The sequence below is a fragment of the Mauremys reevesii genome, linkage group 3 (genome assembly GCF_016161935.1).
Source record: "Mauremys reevesii isolate NIE-2019 linkage group 3, ASM1616193v1, whole genome shotgun sequence".
Taxonomy (NCBI): Eukaryota; Metazoa; Chordata; order Testudines; family Geoemydidae; genus Mauremys; species Mauremys reevesii.
Window position 1 is genome coordinate 102,473,861 of NC_052625.1, and position 15,634 is coordinate 102,489,494.

The window sequence follows — 15,634 nt, forward strand, 5'->3', positions numbered from 1 at the left end:
TGTTTTGACACTAGGCATGAAAGCCTAGCCCATTGAAGTCAATGAGTACTTTGCCACTTCAGTGGGGCCTAGGATTTCATGCTAGGAGGATAGTTTGGAATCAGCAGAGGGTGTTCTTTGTTTGCTTGTTTTGGTGTTCTTCCATGAGAATGGGAGTGATACGGCTAACTTCTTTGTACATGGGAGAAGATGGGCAGCAGCAAAAAGATATGATGACAGTTCTGTGTGTGAAAATAAAAACCAATTCCTTTAAAAATAATCCATACTTCTAAAAGATAAAAAGATAATCCATAAACTATTTAGTATTGAATTTATAGCCATCTCCTTCCGTTATCCATGTCTCCAACATTCTTTAGTTTAAAGGTTGCATTTTGGACATTTATTAGGAATAATAAATTCTCTGCCTTTTTTTTTTATTGAAACAGTTAAAATTCACCCAGCATAACTCTACAGCTGGGAGTATTCTTATGCTAATATCTGTCTTAGGCTATTACACAAAAACCTCTGCAAAATGTTCCTAGTATTGACCTCTGCCTTCCCAAAGAGGGAAGTCCTTGTCCCACTCAGACACCTATTTTGGAATAAACTTACTGGAAGTCTTTTCATGAAACAATAAAAATACTAATTGGAGTTAAAACAGATATTTGCTGTTCTGAGGAACTTGGAAGTTTTCTTTTCTTAAAAATGAACATACAACTTTGTTGGGTTTAATTTAGATAAACAGTAGCATCCTGATACACAAACTATTTCTCATCTATAATGTTTATCTCTTGTTCTGACTTTTTCGTCAACGAACTAACCAATAACTCCTTGATCCAATCAATGGTGCAATGAACTTAACCAAAAGTAACCTGAGCCAGTGCCCTATAATGGACAGACTTAACATGACAACTGGTTATATGGAAAATATTTATTTTTGAAATCAAATGTAATGGAACATTTGAAGAGGCCTTTTTTACAGAATATGGCAAATAAACACCACACTTACTTATGTAACATCATTCATCCCAGAATATTCAAATGTACAGTCACATTTTAATGATTTGAAAAAATAGCTGCTTAAAAGCAAACTGCTTTGATGAGAGACAAACTACAGTTGTGGTGGTTGGTAATCAAGAGGTGTTAAACACTCATATATGTGAATTACAAGCCACCTTTATGGATAGCAATAACTTCTCAAAGATACATTAAGTCATCATCATGAAAGGCATCCTCTATTCTTACCAATGCATTTTGGTAATGTATATAAGTGCTAATGAGAATTGCGAACATAAATTGAGTGTGTATGTATGTTAAATCTTTTTCAACTGGGTACACTGCTGAGGCAAGGGCGTTTCTTGATAGCTCACTGCATACGCAGCAAAATCTGTACAAAAGACCATTGCTATTAGGTAACCTCCTAGAGACAATGCCAAAATATCCACAAACATATGCAGTAGTTTTCTGCTCTTTATTAGAGGATCGCTTCTACTAAGAACTAACTGGTGTAAGCTTATTGAATAGTTGCTTCCAGCACCTCTTCGGGCACACTGGCTCCTATGTTAGAGTAAAATGGAAATATCTCCGATATTTCTTTGCTTGAGTATAAGTAAACTACTCACTATAAACCCCGTTACGCGGGCTTCCACTTCTTGACTCTAGCTTGATTTACTCCTTGTTGATAAGATATGAAAGTCTGGGGTTTTTAATCAAATACTTTTATGTCAAGTAACACAAAGTGAAAAACCACCAATTCCACCTATATCATGTGACAGTCCTGGCCACTGTTTCAATTCATGCTGTTTCTGTCCACATGCAGTCATTTACCTTACAAGAATTAAAAACTGAGTAGAGATGAGAAACTCCTCCACGCTCCTGTTTTGTGTAACAGTCTCTCAGCAGGTGCAGGGATGCCCCAAAGCTCTTGAACATTGTGGGCAGCGGGGCCCCCAGGAGCTCCCAGCTGCTGCGGGTGGCAGGGGTGCCCCGGAACTTGGAGCCGCCATGGGTGGCGACAGTGCCCTGAGCTCGACCCACGGGTGGTGGGGGGACCCTGCAAGCTCAGAGCCGGGGCCCCTGGGGTGGTGTGGGGACCCCACAGTTCTCCATTTTGTCCCCCATATTTGTAGTAAAAGTCACAGATAGTTCACAGGGTCCAGTGAATTTTTCTTTATTGCTCATGACCTGTATTGTCCGTGACTTAGCCTTATTGATGAATAGTGCTGTCAGGTGTAGAAAGAGATCAATGTGCAGGTTGTTTTTTCTTTCTCTTATACCAACAAAAACAAGCCTCTCGCTCCTTTCTGCTCCAGCTACTCTCTCTCTCAGTGAAACTCATAATTGCTTGTTTTTCAGTAGCCTAGTTACAAACTAAAGGCCTGATTCAAAAACCAGTAGGAATCTTTCTATTGACCTCAATAGGGCATCAGATCCTAAAACATTAGTGAAAAACTGCAGTAACTTGCCCATGTTCTTCCTTTATCCACCTTAAAAATATTCTCTAGTTATAACTAAGATTATTGCTTAAGTATATTTCAAATTATGATGTTGCATAAAGCCCTAGAATATTTGTAGGGCTTCTTAAAATCCTGGAAGCCATACAGAATCACCCCCACTCAAACCGACATGTTCTTGGACATGCTGAGAAATATTGGCAATTCTAGCCTCAGACCTCAAGTGAGCAGTGAGTGCCACAAGACAGCACTGAACCAGACCGAAGAGACAGAACATTGTGAAATCAGGTTTGGGGTTTTTTTAAAAAAGATTGTCTAAAATATTCATTTAACTGATAAGTGCAACATTTAACTGATAAGTGTGAACAAATGGCATCATTTTGAAGTGCAGAGATATCCTTATGGTAAGAGAGAGACATTTTTGTGAAAAGTTCAGGTGATACACTAAGTCAAATATTTCCATTTGGCTACTTTAATTAGTTTTAAATAAATAGATATCAAAAAGGCACTGTCTAAATTACAAGTTTATTCATTAAGCACTGACATCTAAATTAGAACTTTTAAAAAAAGTGCTTCCAAAGTTGAGTTTTTATACGTTAAAGTCCTGTTCTGTCATTTCTGGTATGACTTGATAATCTGTGTAATCTGTGAATTTTTACATAACATTTATAAGACACTGAAAAATGAAATTTAAAAATGATAATTGTTGACAGAACCCTCACAGTACTGCTACTAGCTGGTGTGACTGCAACAGATAAACACAAACTGGCCAAAAAAAAAAAATCTAGTAGTTTTTTTATTTCAAACTCCACAATCATATTCATTCAGGACAGAGGAGATTTGCTCCACTTCTCTCTCACTGTGGCTACTCCACACGGAATATAGAGGACAAAGATTGGAAGTATTGATTTGTCCATTATAAGCAGCATACTCTTACAGATAACATTCCTGTTCAATGAACACCAGACAAAGGAAGAAATCTAGTTAAGGAAAAGATGAATCTTTGCTATGTATCTCTCCCTCAACCTTCTGTCTGCCTTGCTAAATTATTGGTCTGAAAGGCAGGACCTTGTGTCTGCACTAACAAATCTCCTGACAGTAATTAAGATAGATCTATTAGTGGCACTGGAGTTTTAATTCAGGGTTTCATGATGACAGAATGGCCTACAAGACAAGGAAGCAGCAAATGCACTCTGGCAAACAAACCTTTTGATATTGAGAATCCATTCCACTTTCCTCTCCAGAACTGATAGGGGATGGTAGGCAACAACCAGAATAAAAGCAAAGCATCAAAATTAACTCCTCGGCCTTTTTCAGTAGTTATTCCACTGAAGATTTTCAGCTTACTTTGATTCAAAATCAGGATCATGAAGATGGAGAAGTTATCAGACTGCACTGTAATTTTAGTGCCTGCGCCATTTAGCAGAATGACAGCACTAAGATGTAAAAATGAGCTGCAGGAAGGTCAAACTTAAGAGAGGTGCATCTCACATAACAAGCCATGGAAATCTGCACTTGAAACATGCTATTCTCTGTGTGTGTGTGTGTGTATCAATGTCTTTAAATAGGTATGTATAAGTATATGGAGAATAAGGGGCAAATGGGTGTAGTTTCCCATGTCTTTCAGAGCATTCAGTCTAAGCTCTAAAAAAAGATCAAGTCTTTCTGACAGAATCATTCTGAGCTCTGGTGTATTCATGATTCTATTTGATTGAGAAAACCAGATAATAAATTAAATCTTATGCACTAACCTGAATGTGCTGTTGATAATTATATTTTCCCCTTTGACCTAGCATTGCTGTGAGAAATAGTAAAATCCTGAAGGTTCAAAAGCATTGTCAAAAATTTTCTCTCCTTCTTTCACTGTTTGAGCAATTGGCTGAACAAAGAAGTAGGACTGATTGGACTTGTAGGCTCTAAAGTTTTATATTGTTTTATTTTTGAATGTAGAATTATGTACAAAAAAACCCCTGCATTCAAAAATAAAATAATGGAAAATTTTAGAGCCTACAAGTCCAATCAGTCCTACTTCTTTGTTCAGCCAATCGCTCAAACAAACAAGTTAGTTTGCATTTCCAGAAGACAATGCTGCCTGCTACTTGTTTACAATGGCACCTGAAAGTGAGAACAGGCATTTGCATGGCACTGTTGTAGCTGGCATCGCAAGATATTTACATGCCAGATGTGCTAAAGATTCATATGTCTCTTGATGCTTCCACCATTCCAGAGGACGTGCCCATGCCGATGACAGGTTCTGCTAGATAACGATCCAAAGCAGTGCGGACTGATGCATGTTCATTTTCATTATTTGAGTCAGATGCCACCAGCAGAAGGTTGATGTTCTTTTTCTGGCAGTTTGGGTTCTGTAATTTCTGCATCAGAGTGTTGCTCTTTTAAGACTTCTCCACTCCTCATCCCTCTCAGATTTTGGAAGGCACTTCAGATTCTTAACTCGTGGGTCAAGTGCTGTAGCTATCTTTTGAAATTTTACATTGGTATCTTCTTTGCATTTTGTCAAATTTACAGTGAAAATGTTCTTAAAACAAACAACATGTACTGGGTCACCATCTGAGACTGCTATAACATGAAATATATGGCAGAATGTGGTAAAAAAGAGCAGGAGACATACAATTCTCCCCTAAGGAGTTCAGTCACAAATTTAATAACACATTTTTTTTAATGAGTGTCATCAGCATGGAGGCATGTCCTCTGGAACAACGTCCAAAGCATGAAGTGGCATATGAATTTTTAGCGCATCTGGTACGTAAATATCTTGGGATGTCAGCTACAACAGTGCCACGTGAATGCCTGTTCTCACTTTCAGATGACATTCTAATTAAGAAGTGGGCAGCATTATCTCCCGTAAATGTAAACAAACTTGTTTCGCTTAGCTATTGGCTTAACAAGCAGTAGGACTCAGTGGTCTTGTAGGCTCTAAAGATTTACATTGTTTTGTTTTTGAGTGCAGTTATGTAACAAAAAATGATATTTGTAAGTTGCACTTTCATGATAAAGAGATTGCACTACAGTATTCGTAGGAGGTGAATTGAAATTTGATACAATTTATCATTTTTACAGTGCAAATATTTGTAATAAAAATAATATAAAGAGTACTGTATGCTTTGGATTCTGTGTTGTAATTGAAATCAATATATTTGAAAATGTAGAAAAACATCCAAAAATATTTAATACATTTCAATTGGTATTCTATTGTTTAACAGTGTGATTAATTGTGATTAATTTTTCTCACTGCAATTAATTTTTTTTAATCACATGAATTAACTGTGATTAATCGACAGCCCTAGCTAAAACCAAATTAACCTAGAAGAAAAATTAACAGGACCCCCTTGTCCAAATGCTTAGAATATTCTTCCAGAATGTACTGTAGCAAAGGCTATGAAGGAAAAAAATTCTCCTCTCCTTTACATCAGGAAGATCCTAATATTTTGCTTGTTTTAGGGACACTTTGGACGCTCTGTACTGGACACTTTCCATGCTTTCTAAAACTTTCTAATATGGCTTTAAATGAGGAAAATGTTTATATTTTAGTGAACTTCATGTTATATTGTCAGGTTATGAGAACTGAGTTTCAGGCAAAAGAGAAATTATAGTGAAGTCCAGGATAAGACAGAGAAGAAAAAGCAAATTCTCTGAAAAATGACCTCTGAACCATACAACATGTTCCAGAATTTTCCAATGTTAAAAGTGACTTTGCCCCTATTACAAGTTTGCAATAAACTGAAGGACTCTCAGGGACCAATAAAATAATATCAAAGAACAGAGCTCTGATTATGAGAAGTACAGAATTTGATTTACAAATCAGTAATTATCTCCTGAGGCCCAGCAGAATGCACTAAGATAGAGAGATTTTGCCCAGATATGTTTATATTAGATGAGCCTGAGATGAAAATTTTTTACCTAAATTTCAGCCACCCCATAAAGTTCAGGTTATTCACATCCAGAGATTTCGTTTCTATGGTATATTGTAACTAAAAAAAACCTACAGATGGGCCTGAACCAAAATTCCAGGTATTACAGAAGTTCAGGACATGAACTGGGGTCTGGAGCTGAATTTCACAGACGTCTTCTATATCTACAATGGGCCTGCGACAGAGGCCCATTCACCACTCTGTGTCATCAAGTCTTGTCAAGCCTGACATACTCACTATACCCAACACACTATTGTCATAATCTGAATCTAAAAGATTTCATATAAGGTATCATATAAAAACTGGTTAAGATGCTGATACTGATAATCATTGAGTGGTATATGTATGGGGTGTGTACAAAGAGTAATAAACATGTACTAGGATTATGTTCTTAAAATGTGTTTGGAAAGCAATGCACAAGCCCAATCTGCCTTAGACAAAGGGAGGGTACAAGGCACCGACTCCACGCACTTCAACCGTCCACACACCACCTCCGAATTTGCTAAATTTAGAGGGCTGTGGAGGACTACTTAGCAACGCTCCAGCTCATGCCCTAGCACTTAGTAGCCCGGCAGCCATCTAGGCTTGGTGTGGATGCTGGAGTGCTCTGGCTAAAGGAGATTCTGGCCAGATCCCTGGGAAAACCTGATTCCTGACAGCACGATCATTTTGAGCTCTCTGGCCAGCCACACAGATGCACCACCCGTTGAAATCAAAATTCGGTGACAGAATCTGGATTCTCTGAATGCCCACAACGAATCGCAGCTTCCGCGAATCCCGCGAGCACTCCAGAGAGGGAAGCTCTTGGATCTGATCGCGGCCAGGGGCCAGGAGTCTGTGGAGAGAGAGGAGTCTGCAAGCCGGGACTGCGCTCACCAAGCCGAAGGTCCAACCAGGAGCGCAGGAAGAGAAGCCATGAAAGGAAAAGGGAACGCGAAGGATGGGGGAGGTAAGAGCGTGCAAAAGAGTGCAAAGTGACAAAAGAGAAGCAAAAAGTCAGAGCGACATGATGCCGGAGAAACGCGGCAACCCATGCCAGACCCGGGGTTCACGCCGCCCGGCCCCCCATGCCCCCTGGCGCTTCCTCGCGCAGTGTGGGTCCACCAGAGGACGGTCCTAGCCCGTGGGTGGGATGTGAGTGGACACTCAGGACGGAGGTGGAGCAGGACAGTTCCTCTCCTAGGGGGGCGAGTTCGAGCGAAACCCCCACCTGAGACCCACTCTGACATCGAACCCACTCAGGATCACCCTGCTCACCTCCGGAGATCGGGAAGCCATAAATCCCCTCCAACCGGACATCACTCATCAGGGTAAGACTCAGGATGACTGGAAAAAGAGGAAACATTATATAAATAATTTTTAAAATAGAAATAGTAATAAATATAAAAGAAATCACATATATAAAAAATTAAAAACCTATCAAATATAAACAAAAAAATAGTCTAGAGCAGCTGGAATGGAAAGCTCTAAGACCTGGGAAAGGAGCTGGAAAAGCCTCAGAAAAGGGTTACTGGGAGGTCTGGAAAGAGCAGCTGGCAGAGGTGCTTTAGAGGTGCCCTTCTCAGCGCACTCGGTCCATCCGCCTCCATGCCTGCGCTGCAGGACCACTCGCCTCTAGGGCTCTGTGGCACATTCCTGGCGGGCCATCCGCTCTCTGTGTGCCCATCCGCCTCTCAGGGTTTATGCCTGTGGATTAAGTGTGATGATGTAGTAGTGGATGTCTAATTAGTTTACTTAGCATAAGAATACTTTACTTTTTGGTTACTTTACTTCACTTTTACTTTTACTAAAGAATTTTTTACTTTTGACTTAAGAATTTGCAGTTAATTTTTTTTTTTATAAGAATTTTTACTTTGCATAAGAATGACCTTGCTCAGACAGCCACATAAAGCAGGAGAGACCTTTTCACGCCTCACTGGCAGGCCTCAGACTTCAGCATACAGAGTCTTTTCACCTTGCAACTTGAGATGCCGCTCGTGCGGGAGCTGGACTGATAGCCAGCTTGTTCTGTAACAGCTGCACAGCTAAGCTCGCCACAGTAAGCAGCAGTACTGTTTATGCAGCTATTGCGCTTGTGCTTACCAGCAATGGCGCTTCTCTGCATCTCTCGCGCTTCTAAAGTTCAATGGCTCTTCTTGACTTATCTCCTCTCCTTCCTGTTGGTCTTGTTCCCTGGACTGTAGTGTCTCTGTTCTGTTCACTGAAACAAACATTCTGTCACCAACTGGACTGCCTTTTATCACTGTTGGCCCTACTCAAGGCTTTCCACGCCACTTCGCTTCGCCCTCGGAATGACATATCCCCGAAGAGGCAAGACACGATTTACAACTGCGGATTAAGAGGGCCAGAGAAGAGATGGAGAGAGCCAGCAGGCGACAGGCAGAGGAGAGGGCAGAGCAGCAGCACGCACAGGGGGAGAGAGGGAGAGCACCTGGAACCACAGGATAGGCGGAGGCTAGCAAGCGCAGCAGGCTTGTCTAATGAGGAGCAAACGGACACGCGATGATGTTTGAGCCAGCAGGGGAGCAAGTCGCGAGGAGAGAGAGCCCCTTCTTGCAGGAGAGCCCCCTGCAGTGCATCTGCAACCGCCTGACCGCCCCACCAAGGTGACCAACGCCCTGAAGGGCGGTCAGAAGGAGTCCAGGGTAAAGAACTGCACCGCTGCCTGTCGGTACGACAAGAACCAACTGCTACTGTAAATTTGTACACGCTCTTGTTTTTACAAGCATCAGCAGCTCCAAGTTCAAACCAAACCCCTCCGTACATTAACTAATCACACAATTTTGGTGTGGTCTTTTACTTTGGTGTTACTGACTGTTGTCAGAAGACTTTCTGTGTGGTTTTGGGTGGGTGTCACTGTGTCTGCACAGACTGGTGTCAGTGCCATGCTACAGACTTCTGCTACAGTCACACTGCACACACTGCAGCAGTCAGGGTCACCATAGGACACACACAGACTGCAGTCACTAGGCACTGACAGTATGCTGCCCAGGGTGTGCTTGTGCAGTTCCTTGAGGTGTAAATTTCTGCAGGGTCTTTGTGGCTTGACACAGGCACAAAGTCAGGCTCCCCCCCCTCCCCAAAGCCCCGAGCCCTCATCCAGGGAGATCATCCAGACTCCCCACACCACCCCCCCCCCACAACGCCCACCCCCCACCACCCCACTCCCCCCACCCTACCCTCCCCCCCCCCCCACGCCCCTGCCGCCCAAACCCCATCATCAGTGCAACCCCCACACACACCTGCAACCCTTCCTCAGTGCACTCTTCAACCAGCACAGAATGCTTCAATGTTTCATAAACAGAAATAAAAAGTCATATTAATTTTTTTTTTTATTTCCTTAAAAAAACCTGGGAGTTTGGTTTATGATCAGGCTCTCTTAAAATCAGTTTTAAAGATCAGGCTTACCCTGCTCTGTGGAAGGAAGGAGTCAAGGAACTCTGAAAAAGCTGTCGCTTCGCGCTTTCAAAGCCTCTGCAGATCGCTGGCTGATGCACTGGGATAACAGCAGCACCACGGGTATTTGACTCTCCTCAGCCAGCCCTCCCTAACTTGCTCTCACTCTAGAGATGGCAGGCACAGCAAGCAGCAAGCAGCTAGGGATAAGCCATATTCATTCTTTCGCTGATGTCCGATATTCTTTCGCTGATGTCCCCACGGTCAGTAAAGTCGTCTCTCCATCACCAGACGTCACACTCCAGCACCCTCAGGCATTCTGCACTTGCTCAGCGGAAGTGTCCCTTTTTCCTGTCCAGTGTCGCGCGTGGTATTAAACTTCAGGAGCCAGGGCATTTGTAGGGTGAGCCGGGTCCCTGCACATCCTGTGAGCATCGTTCACATCCCCCCCGCCTGGAAAGTGAAGAGAGCAGCTGCCCTGAGGCGCCCCTGAAACAGGAAAGTTCCTGAACACACCTGCCTTGGCGCCCACCCCACGTTGCCCAAACGCCGTATGTTCCCCGCCACCCCCCTATGGTCAGCACCATTGAAAACCTGGCTTCGGTACCGTGGTGCGCTGGCCTGTGCGGCTGGTGCCAGGATAGGTGGTATAGGGATAGGGCCCCCCGCCATCCCCTATTTATCGCGGCGGAATCCATCGGCGATGATCTGGACATTGGCCTGGACATTTCCGACAGTTGAGAGCAGTTGAGACGTTGATAGGTATACTTGAATGACAGCAATCCCCACTGAACCGCCCCACGCCAGCGGCCCCCGCCAAAGTGGGCCCGCAAGTTCGGTGTGGGGCCTGGAGCGTAGGGCACTGGGCCACTTGGCAGTCAGGGCTGCTGCTGCGCTGTGTCCTGGCGCTTCAGGGCAGGGGAGGGCAAGTCACACACACAGTTCGGCAAAAAACACAGTCCTTGAAGTTTGATGAGCCACTGTGAAGTCCCCCACTGTGTGCAGCATGATGCGTCCCCACCAGTCTGTGCCCAGAAGTTTCCCCAGATCGCCTCTCCACACCATGAACTTGACCATTGCCCACCTTGACCTCCTGCTGCCAGGCTCTCTGCACGGCGTACCCTGTCTGCTGAGAGGTCCTCACTCTCTCGCCTCCTCCTGAGCCTCCGCCTGCTCTGACTCCCTGACTGGTGGACGATAATGTGCGGAGTTGACAGTGGAGCCATAAGCAGCGATGTGATGCAGCGCGGGCTCCATGCTCAGGCGTGCTCGGCATGCGCTCCACGGCGTCCCACGCTGAAACCAGACAGAGCAGATTTTCGGGCTGGCGCAAGGAAGACAGGAGAGGAGGCGATGACGGTTCAATGAGACACATTTTTTCCCATCAGCATGCATTGGAAACTCACAATCAAATGGGCAGGCGGGAGTGCGGTGAACTGTGGGATAGGTTCCCGCTGCACACGCCAAGTCTCGTTGCTGGTGTGAATGAATGTGGAGAAAAGTTCAATTTAGTATTTAGTATGGGATACACACAAATTTATTAAGGTCGAATCCACAAATTCGACTTAAGTAGATTCGAAATAGTCCTGTAGTGTAGACAAGCCCAAAGAATGTGCTCTTGCTTGTCAGTGGAGACAATGAAGGTACATTTACGTAGAAGGTAAATAAAGCTAGCAAGTGGGGAAGAAGACAGCATGCTGCTCATACCCCAGCAAAAGAGAGAAACTTTATCTGGGGAAATGCTACAGAAGAATACATTTCAAAGGTTTACAGGGCTATACAAAGAGGGTCTGAATCTCAAATGATAAGCAATTGAATCAACTAATTGTATATTATATTACTGTATTATAAAAGTGTATTCAGTAAACCTGTGACACACTGTTGATTAATACCATTGTGAAATATATGCATTAACATTATATAATGAGAGTGAGAGAGCGCCAAGCATGCAGGAGTATGGAGAAGACGTCAAGTTAAACTTAAATGTTTCTTTGAAACAAACTTTTTGCAATCTCTAATCACTAATGAAATTCATACTTAAACTTAATACATGATTAGGTTTTAAAATAATAAATACATTAATTTTAAAAATAAAAGAGCTTTCTACCTAATGAAAATCGAACAACAAAGATCTGTTTGCCCTGCAAGAGCTCATAATATCACAAATACCTAAAAAGAGCCAGGATCTATCTTCCTATGCTTGAATAGTTCACAAAGCTCACAATTTGGGTCTTGGCAAAGACATACATTTTTCAAATATTTTTGCTTAACAATGAAAAATTATTCACATTTAAGCTATCGGGAATTTGGTATCTTTCTTTTTTATTCAGCACATCAGTTCATCTCAATTAAAACATTTCACAAGCAAAATATCCCATAATGCTAATAACAACGTGGTCTTTTTAGTAAGTATGTCTACATGTAGATGAGCCAATAGCCAGCAAAATCAATATAATTGTTCTGCATAGGTAACAACACTGTTCTAGCACTGTATATTCTTCAAGTGAATAACTTTTTTCTTTTAAATTAATGGGCCAAGCTAGGAAAGAGACAAACTAGAATGAATTTTTATGTGCCTTTCAGCTGAAATGACCCAATTTCTTGAGGCAGAACCACTTCACTAAATGACACATCAAGCTAAACAAACACTGCCAATTTATACCATTACTGTTTGGAAGCATGAAATTTATGCAGGCTTTTCTGGGTCCCATTTATTATCTACTTTGATTGGGACTAAAATTCAGCACTGCAACCAATGAAGATTATATTAATTAGACATTTATAATCAAATGAGTTGGCCTTTCCCAGTAGCTCTAATTGCATGATTTACTTACACACTTCCTGTGGTGGAGCTGCTGTCCGTCAACAAGGAGCCATTGGTCCTTTCCATTTGAGCCAGCCTGAAAGAAAAGAGAAATGTGACTTTGGGAGACCATGCGGAGAAATCATACTGGGATCATTCTATCTGGGAGTATGTCAGATATGCCAATTCTTGCAGGTGCTGAGGGTTGAACCTCTAAACTGCTGGCAATTCATAGAAAAGACAATATGGATGGATGGATGGATAACAAAAACATACTCTAGTAACTAAGGTGTTCCAAGTATTTTAACGTAACTAGAAAATATGGTGACGTTATAGGTTTATCCACAGAAAATGGAGCTCAGTGGTCTGGAACCACTGATATGGATGGACTTTTATGAGAAAACTTTATGAGAATTAACAAATTTTACCTGCCCACTCATCTGCATCAAGTACATTTTTTGGCAATCCAGTAGAAGACCATTAGATTTTCCTTAGTATTATCACAATTTGGGGGGGAGGGATAGCTCAGTGGTTTGAGCATTGGCCTGCTAAACCCAGGATTGTGAGTTCAATCCTTGAGGAGGCCACTTAGGGATCTGGGGCAAAAATTGGTCCTGCTAGTGAAGGCAGGGGGCTGGACTCAATGACCTTTCAAGGTCCCTTCCAGTTCTAGGAGATTGGTATATCTCCAATTATTACTTATTACTTACTTTACACAATCATTGTGCAACCTCTGAAGCTATACTCAAATAAATACTATTGCACAATGGACAAACTGACCTATAAAGTATTAACAGACATATTCCTGGGAAAATCATAAATTAATATAGAATAACTGTGGGGAGCCATTGCCTGTATTTCCCATTTTAATGGAATTAATCTAAAAGGTTTGGGTATTACATTTTTATAAATTATGAATATAAAATGTTTTTGTCATGCTATCTTGCAGATATGTTATCTTGTTATTGTATAGTTTGCACAGCATTATGGAAAGAATAAGATAAAGAACACAGTATGAATCATTTAAATTGAATGCTCATGGAGCAAACATCTTAGTAATTTGTTTCTTTAAAGATGCGTTAGAAATTGTTTCACATCTATTCAGTAGTTTTCACTGCATAAAAGGAATACAAGACATTCTAGAAACATGTAATGGTGTGTGTATATCAGTGGGTGACACAGACAACTCCACTTATTACTCTACTGAATATTTCTATAGAACCATCCTGTTGGAGTCTACAAAACTGTAAGGATGTCTCTTAACATTTTCAAATCCAATAACTGACTGAAAATAATGAAAGAAATCACTGAAGTTTAAAATAGAAGACAAGAAGAATTTCCAGCACTGGATATATACACCTGAAGTTGAAGGAGTTCAACCTGGTTACAAGAGATTTACTGAGTTAATGTTGGAAATAAAGATGACTGTAGTGGGCAATAAACAAAATAAACAGCAGCAGTAACAATCGAAAAATCAAATATCTTTCATAAGAACATAAGAATGGCCATACTGGGTCAGACCAAAGGTCCATCCAGCCCAGTATCTTGTCTACCGACAGTGGCCAATGCCAGGTGTCCCAGAGGAGTGCACCTAACAGGTAATGATCAAGTGATCTCTCTCCTGCCATCCATCTCCACCCGCTGACAAACAGAGGCTAGGGACACCATTCTTTACCCATCCTGGCTAATAGCCATTAATGGACTTAACCTCCATGAATTTATCTAGTTCTCTTTTAAACCCTGGTATAGTCCTAGCCTTCACAACCTCCTCAGGCAAGGAATTCCACAGGTTGACTGTGCGCTTGTGAAGAAGAACTTCCTTTTATTGTTTTAATTTCATTTGGTGGCCCCTACTTCTTATATTATGGGAACAAGTAAATAACTTTTCCTTATTCACTTTTTCCTCACCACTCATCATTTTATATACCTCTATCATATCCCCCCTTAGTCTTCTCTTTTCCAAGCTGAAAAGTCCTAGCTTTTTTAATCTCTCCTCATATGGGACCAGTTCCAAACCCCTAATCATTTTAGTTGCCCTTCTCTGAACCTTTTCTAATGTCAGTATATCTTTTTTTAGATGAGGAGACCACATCCGTACTCGGTATTCAAGATGTGGGTGTACCATGGATTTATATAAGGGCAATAAGATATTCTCCATCTTATTCTCTATCCCTTTTTGAATGATTCCTAACATCCTGTTTGCTTTTTCTGATTAGCTGTAGCTAAATTAGCTCCCATCATATTGTATGCATAGTTGGGGTTATTTTTTCTAATGTGCATTACTTTAAATTTATCCACATTAAAATTTCATTTGCCATTTTGTTGCCCAATCACTTAGTTTTGTGAGATCTTTTTGAAGTTCTTCACAGTCTGCTTTGGTCTTAATTATCTTGAACAGTTTAGTATCGTCTGCAAATTTTGCCGTCTCACTGTTTACCCCTTTCTCCAGATCATTTATGAATAAATTGAATAGGATTGGTCCTAGGACTGACCCTTGGGCAACACCACTAGTTACCCTTCTCCATTCTGAAAATTTACCATTTTTTCCTACCCTTTGTTCCCTGTCTTTTAACCAGTTCTCAATCCATGAAAGGATCCTTCCATCTTATCCCATGACAACTTAATTTACGTAAGAGCCTTTGGTGAGGGACCTTGTCAAAGGCTTTCTGGAAATTTAAGTACACTACATCCACTGGATCCCCCTTGTCCACATGTTTGTTGACCCCTTCAAAGAACTCTAATAGATTAGTAAAACATGATTTCCCTTTACAGAAAGCATGTTGACTTTTGCCCAACAAGTTGTGTTCTTCTATGTGTCTGACAATTTAATTCTTTACTATTGTTTCTTACTATTGCCCGGTACTGATGTTAGACTTACTGGTCTGTAATTGCTGGGATCACTTCTAGAGCCCTTTTTAAATATTGGCGTTACATTAGCTATCTTCCAGCCATTGGGTACAGAAGTTAATAGTTCCACAATTTCACATTTGAGTTCTTTCATAATTCTTGGGTGAATGCCATCTGGTCCCGCTGACTTGTTACTGTTAAGTTTATCAATTAATTCCAAAATCTCC

At 41.5% G+C, this 15,634-nt stretch overlaps 1 protein-coding gene across 5 annotated transcripts in view; it reads right to left on the reverse strand.

The window, feature by feature from the left end:
- Positions 1-15,634, reverse strand: part of UTRN (utrophin) — a 576,172-nt gene that overhangs the window by 26,287 nt on the left and 534,251 nt on the right. For all 5 annotated transcript variants that reach the window (XM_039528635.1, XM_039528634.1, XM_039528636.1 and 2 more), the window contains one exon: positions 12,592-12,657. In XM_039528635.1, coding sequence (XP_039384569.1) covers positions 12,592-12,657 — 66 coding nt within the window. The remainder of the gene's footprint in view (positions 1-12,591; positions 12,658-15,634) is intronic.